The 6988-nt window shown below is 49.8% G+C and overlaps 1 protein-coding gene across 2 annotated transcripts; it reads left to right on the forward strand.

Annotated features, from left to right (window-relative positions):
• Positions 1-284: 284 nt before the first annotated feature.
• FAM181B (family with sequence similarity 181 member B) lies at positions 285-4476 on the forward strand. Of its 2 annotated transcripts, XR_007145031.1 has the most exons (2): positions 285-1954; positions 4466-4476. XR_007145031.1 is itself a non-coding variant. In XM_047824205.1 (1 exon), exon 1 carries the CDS (start codon positions 415-417, stop codon positions 1693-1695), a length of 1281 nt encoding a protein of 426 aa, XP_047680161.1. In that variant the 5' UTR covers positions 285-414; the 3' UTR covers positions 1696-2119. The 2 variants fall into 2 exon arrangements, 1 of the variants encoding a protein (XP_047680161.1); XM_047824205.1 differs by lacking the exon at positions 4466-4476 and having other exon boundaries at positions 285-2119.
• Positions 4477-6988: the final 2512 nt, after the last annotated feature.

Below are 6988 nucleotides of genomic sequence, written 5' to 3' on the forward strand. Positions count from 1 at the left end.
GCGTGGTTGTAGAGGAGCTAGAATTTGTGGACGGGCCATCTAATCCTCGCCTCGTGCAGCTGCAGCTAGGCAAGAAAAGCGCCCCAGAGCGAAGGGAAACGAAGGGGTTAAAGTGACGAGCTTGAGAAAGCCCAGAAAGCTAGAAAAACGGCTCCCCCCCCCCCCCCACCTCACCACCCAGGCTAAGTAAGCCCCTCCCCTCCACCACCGGGGCGGTAGCCGCGCTCTCCCTCCCTCCGCCCCTTGCTTACAAGACCTAATGAGCTCCCCCGCAAGGCCGAGCCGCGAGCCGGGCCCGGAGCGAGGAGGCTGCGCCGCGCGCGCCGCGCGAGGGCGGGAGCCGGGCCTGGGTCGCGGGCGGGAACCGGCCGGGGACGCACCGGCCGCGCTGCGGGTCTCCTGGGAGTCGCGGCGATGGCGGTGCAGGCGGCCCTCCTTAGCACGCACCCCTTCGTCCCCTTCGGCTTCGGGGGCTCCCCGGACGGGCTGGGGGGCGCCTTCGGAGCCCTGGACAAGGGCTGCTGTTTCGAGGATGATGAGACCGGGACGCCAGCGGGCGAGCTGCTGGCGGGCAACGAGGGCGGGGACATGCGCGAGGCCACCCGCGACCTGCTCAGCTTCATCGACTCGGCGTCCAGCAACATCAAGCTGGCACTGGACAAGCCAGGCAAGTCGAAGCGGAAGGTGAACCACCGCAAGTACCTGCAGAAGCAGATCAAGCGCTGCAGCGGCCTGATGGGCGCCGCGCCCCCCGGCCCGCCCTCTCCGGGCGCCGCCGACACGCCCGCCAAACGGCCGCTCGCCGCCCCCAGCGCCCAGGCCGTCGCGGTCCCGCCCCACGGCAAGGCTGTCCCCCGGCGGGAGGCATCGCAGGCCGCGGCGGCCGCCAGCCTACAGAGCCGGAGCCTGGCCGCGCTCTTCGACTCGCTGCGCCACGTCCCTGGGGACACCGAGCGGGCCGGGGGTTCGCTGGCTGCGCCCGCCGCCGGGCTCGGCGGAGCGGGCGCCGGGGGCTCGGGAGGGGAGGCGGCCGGCACCGCGGGAGGTACGGCGGTCCCTGGCGCCAGGAAGGTCCCGCTGCGGGCCCGCAACCTGCCCCCGTCCTTTTTCACCGAGCCGTCCCGGGCGGGCGGCGGCGGCTGCGGCCCGTCGGGGCCCGGCGTGAGCCTGGGCGACTTGGAGAAGGGCGCCGAGGCCCTGGAGTTCTTCGAGCTGCTGGGGCCCGACTACGGCGCCGGCACCGAGGCGAGCGTCTTGCTCGCCGCAGAGCCTCTCGATGTGTTCCCTACGGGAGCCGCCGTCCTGCGGGGCCCCCCGGAGTTGGAGCCCGGTCTCTTTGAGCCGCCACCTGCGATGGTGGGGAGCCTACTGTACTCCGAGTCCTGGAGCGCCCCGGGCTGCCCCCAGACCAAGAAGCCGCCCCTGGCTGCCCCCCGCGGCGGCTTGACCTTGAACGAGCCCTTGCGCCCCCTGTACCCCTCCGCCGCGGACTCTCCGGGAGCGGAGGACGGGCCCGGCCTTTTGGCGTCTTTCGCCCCCTTCTTCTCAGACTGCGCCCTGCCCGCGCCACCGCCGCCGCACCAGGTGTCCTACGATTACAGCGCGGGCTACAGCCGCACGGCTTACTCCAGCCTTTGGAGACCGGACGGGGTTTGGGAAGGGGCGCCCGGGGAGGAGGGGGCGCACCGGGACTGATGGAGGGGTACCGTAGCCTCCCCTTGGAGACAGCTGTGGGGAGCTCCCGCCTCTGGGTCTCTCCTAAGCTTAAGAACGCTGGGAAAGTGCACGTGGAGATGAAACGATTTAAAAATATTCACTTAATAAAAGAAACTTACGAAAAAGAAGAGGAGTTGGGGGTGGTTTTAATCACAGCCTCAAGTGTTTAAACAGAAACAAAAAACGTTGGTAGGTTCTTACTGGACCAGACCAGACCAGACGGGCTTTGGGAACTGGGGTGGGGCTGGCGGAAGGGGCAAGCGGTGGTTGCTGCAGCCCTTCTGCAACTTTTCAGCAAAAGGTCAGTGTGTGTAGTGTACTTGCGCCTTCCAAGCGGTGCGCTGGTCCCTCCCTTTCCTTCTCCTTTGAGTGCATTATGAATTAAAGCCTATATTGAAAAGAATGGAGCGAAGATATGTTATTGATTTGGGTGTTTTCTTAGAGGATGGTTCTCATTACGGTCTCTTGGCCTTGCTAGGTGAGAGTGTTATTGAAGACAGGAGGCCAGTGGCCCACTGCTGACCGCCTGGGTGTGGGACTCCTCTCTGCCCTCAGTGTTTTGTGCTCCCTTCCTCTTCCATTTCTTTTCCACTCTTAACGGTGCCGTTGCTTCCCTTCCTTCTCTTTCTCTGGTCTCTTGTTGCTCTCTTTCGAGATATATAAATAGAAATATATATATATGTATACACACACACACATACGTATGTTTGTGTGTATATATATACATACATATTTCTGTTAGCTTTTCACGAAAATCTCTGACGTAGGAGGCTTAAATTTGGCAAAACTGGGTGTCAATTTCTCTCCCTTTCCCATTCTTCAGCCACTTTGCGAGGATGGCACTAGGCACCTTATTTAAGTTTCCTTATCTGAGAGGAAGGGGATAATATGCCTTCACTGACCACTTCTTCATAGCTTGGTGGGTAGTGCAGAGGGGAAATACATAAAACTCCTTGGGGCTACTTGATTGGTTCTGCAGGTATACATATTTTTTATACATATATTCATGGTTTATACATATGGAAGCCATTAGGATTGTGAGTCCATGCTCTTTTTTGGCCTCTGCCTGGTGATTGCCCTTTCCCTTACAAGCTGTACATGCTCTCTACCCTTTCTCCTCCTGTTTCATTGCCCAGCCCACCCGCCTAGGTTGGTTTCTACCTCCCTGTGCTTCCTTATTTCCTGTACTCCTCACATCCCTCCGTGGAACCGAATGGTGAGGTGTGGTGTTTCCAAAGGAGTCTCTATTCCCTGAATAGCAGATTTGATGATTGGAATCTGAAGGGACCCCAAAGAGTCAGATCTGTTAACTGAGATTTAGGGGAAAGTCAGATGAATGTTTTAACCAGCCATGATGTGGCAGAGAGGACACATGGCATTACCAGGATGGTAATGCCTCTTTGAGGGGCAAAGGATGAAAGACTGGGTGGGGAATAAGCAGCTGGACAGAAAAGAGGGAGCCCTTTAGTTCTGCAGACCTGCCATGAAAATGCATGAAGACCAACACTCAGGAAGTGTAAGGAGATGTCATTTACTGATTAATGACATTGCAAAGAGAGCTGCCTCAGTTCCAGGCAGCCAAGATAGATTCTAGGAATATCTACATGTGAGAAAGTAGAAACCCCAGTGTTACTGCAAAAGATGTTAAAATCCAGATTAATGTTTGTACAAATCAAAAGTGCTGTGATACTTTCAGAAAGGAATTTGTCAAGAAACAAATGGGTATCAAGCCATGGCAGACAACTTTAAATGCTGTTACTAAGTCTCTTTATTATGATTAAAATCTTTCTTTAGATAGCACCACAGGAAATACAGCAATGAGTCTTGTTAATGACGAAGAGAGCTTTTCCAAGAGAGCTTGACCAAGCTTAACCAAGAGAGCTTGTCCACTGGATTTCTTTCAAAGTGATAAAAAGGGATTAATTCCATTGTGTAAGCAGAGTAATATTCCAACTGTCATTTAATTTATCTAAACTACTGTACTATGAGTACAATCCAGGACAGAATAGCATAATAGGAAAACATTAACCCCATGACACTAAGGCTATAGTAGTCACTGCAATGTTTCTTTCTTAATTTCTTCTTTCTTCTTACCCAGTTCAGTGAAACAGGCTATCTGACTCCCAGTATTTTGCCATGCCTTTCATTAATAACAATAATACCAACACTGTGTTTCCATGTGTCAGCACTGAGCTTCTGAACAGTGCATGAGGTAGGTGCTCTTATTATCCCCATTTGAAAAGAGAGGCTCAGACAGGTTAAGTAACTTGTTGAAAGCAAGCAATGAGTCCAATATCCAGATCTGTAAGTGTCCTAACACCACGACCTGGCTGCCACTTGCAAGGCTCTGCTATGCTTTGTTAGTCTTTATGGCTCCCAGTCCCCTACATTATGCTACCAGCAGGGTTTCTCAACCTCAACCACTATTGACATTTTGCAGGAGATAATTCATTGCTGTGCAGGTTGTTCTGTGCATAGTAGAATGTTTAGCGGCATCCCTGGCCTCCACTCACTATATAACTCCTCTAGTAGCGACAGTAGAAAATATCTCCATTACCCCATGTCCCCTGAGGGACAAGATGGCTGCCAGTTGAGAACTATTATGCTAGACAAATATATAGTGTCTATGGGGTGCCTGGCACTTTCACAGACATGGCCTCATTTAATTTTTACAAAGGCCTCTACTTAGGTATTTGTTATTTGTTACAGGTGAAAAGGCTGAAGGGAGGGGTTAAATCAATTAACTTAGCTGTATCTTATCTGTGCTAATTTAAGAGTCATGGACCAGTTACTTAGCTGTATTGAGACACAGTCTTCCTGTTGGCAGAATTGGACAACAATCTTCACAAAGAGTTATCGTGGGGATTTGGCTTAGGGACTATATGCATACCCACCAAGAGAGAGGTAGTCCTTAGCAGGCTTGGCATTATATCAAGGTTTCAAACCATTCTGTTATCCAGGATGCCAAGAATGTGTGCTGGGTCACTATGTAGCCTCCAGATTGCCCCATGTCTAATTCCTTTTCTCCCCACATTGCCTTCCAGTCTGAGCACGTGTGTGTCTGACCATGCCACCTGCTGTAAGTAGCAGCCATTAATAATACTCCTGCAAAGGGCTGAATGTATTGTTACTTCCTCTCACATGTCATTTTCTACTGCAGCCTATGTTAGAAAGTATTTTTGTCTCTTGTTTAGCCACATAATTGTTTGTAGAGTTTTCTTTTTAGGTACAATGGTAGATATTTTTCAAGATCAGAAATATAATATGTAGTTGTATGACTTTGGACAGGCTGGGGATTCTAAACTAGTTGGTAACAATAATTACACTGTATGCTGCATATTTGTGATTCCCCATCTCAGCCTTGGTGCCTGGAATGTGTTTTAGTGTCTTCCTACATCCTATAAGTGGCTGTCCCAAGCCATTGCTCATCTCCATTCAAGCCTCTGCCCTACCCTTTTCCTCACTCCCACATCCTGACAAGATGGAGAACATCTGTTGTAAGTCTCCCTCCATTTCTCATCCCCTCTTTCACACAGGAGTGTTTCTCTCCAGCAGGCAGGAACTTCTCCTGCCCTCCAGGCTCAGCATCCTGCCCTTTCTACCTCATGAGAACAAGATATTTCTCCATCAATTAATTATCTTTAGTCTTTTATATCTTTAGCTTCACCCTCATTGGTTCCTCTCATCCTAGAAATAAACTTTTAGTATGGATTAAAAACAAGAAATAAGGAGAATAAAGAAGTGCAAAACTCTTTTCTAGATATTAATCTATCTTCTCTTTAGAGTTGAGTCTCTCAAGGAAAGAATCCACGTTTTTTTGCTTCCACCTCACCTACTATTTATTTACTTATTATTATTTTTTTTAATGTTTATTTATTATTGAGAGACAGAGAGACACAGAGTGTGAGCAGGGGAGGCATAGAGAAAGGGGGAGACATAGAATGTGAAGTAGGCTCCAGGCTCTGAGCTGTCAGCACAGAGCCCGATGCGGGGCTCGAGCTCACAAACTGCGAGATCATGACCTGAGCCAAAGTCAGTAGCTTAACCAGCTGAGCCACCCAGGCGCCCCTCACCTACTATTTAAACCTTGCCTATTTGGGGTCTTAACCACCCAGTTTGCATGAGAGCATCTCAGTTTTAGCACTGAAAGTTCCAAGAAGCCCCTCAGTCCTGGGCAAACTGGGACAGATGACCACTCTACTTCTGCCCACTGTTTCCCCAAAATTGCTCTCACTGAAACCGTGGTCACCAACCATGAGGTCTTTAGCCTTCACCTTTTTTGGCTTCTGTGCTGCATCTGAACATCTGGGCTCCACCTTCCTGAAGCTCTCCTCCTTGGGTTTTGTGGAATCTCATTTTCTTTTGGTTTTCTCCTAACTTTCTGGCCATGCCTACTTCTTGCAGGAACTCCCATACACTGGTGTGACCCTGGCTCCTCTCACTTCTGTCCTTTGCTCTTCATACTCTATACATTCTTTCCTGGTGATGGTAGCTGTTCCCGAGGCTTCAGCCATCACTTAATGTGCTGATGACCCCCAAATTTAGGCCTGCTCGGCTTTCTTCCATCTTAGACTCATTTCCCCACCTATTTCCTAGACTTCTCTTGGAGGGGTGGGCTCATAAGCTTTCAAGCTTTATGTCCAAAATCAAACACACACACAACTGGAGTAGCCCACAGTCAGCCTGGCCACACTTTTCTCGTAGTATCCTGACCCAACAGTTACCTTGGCCTATTCCATACTAGCTTCTAAGTCAGTATGTCTCAAATATTTTTATTCATGACCTTCAGAAAAACCTCATTTTATGTTATGTCTCAATATACCCATATCCCTATTCATGTGAATTCACAGCCTTATAAACATACTCATATTTGATAATTTAAATATTATTAGATTATAATCTATATTAATATTCAATGTCTATTGTCTATTCAACAGACAATCGATTTTTTTTTTTTTTTTGCAAAGCCAAGATTCTTCTTAGGAGCTATGTGAAACACTGATACTTTCTTTTCTATTTACTAAAACCTGTCTATTATCCACTTTATGGCTTTTATGACTCATTAATGAGTTGGGCCTGCTGTTTGAAAGATGCTCTTCTAAGGTACTCTTGTGTATCACCTCGGCACTCCTTTGCCAATGTCACTTCCCTAGTTTGGGCACTCATCACCCCTCACCTAACCTAGTGTGATGATCTCCTAATGACTTTCCTGTCTATGAAGTCATGATCATTTAATCCATCTTAACCATCTGTCTCACCGAGATGATATTTT

This window comes from Prionailurus viverrinus, chromosome D1, assembly GCF_022837055.1.
Source record: "Prionailurus viverrinus isolate Anna chromosome D1, UM_Priviv_1.0, whole genome shotgun sequence".
Lineage (NCBI taxonomy): Eukaryota > Metazoa > Chordata > Mammalia > Carnivora > Felidae > Prionailurus > Prionailurus viverrinus.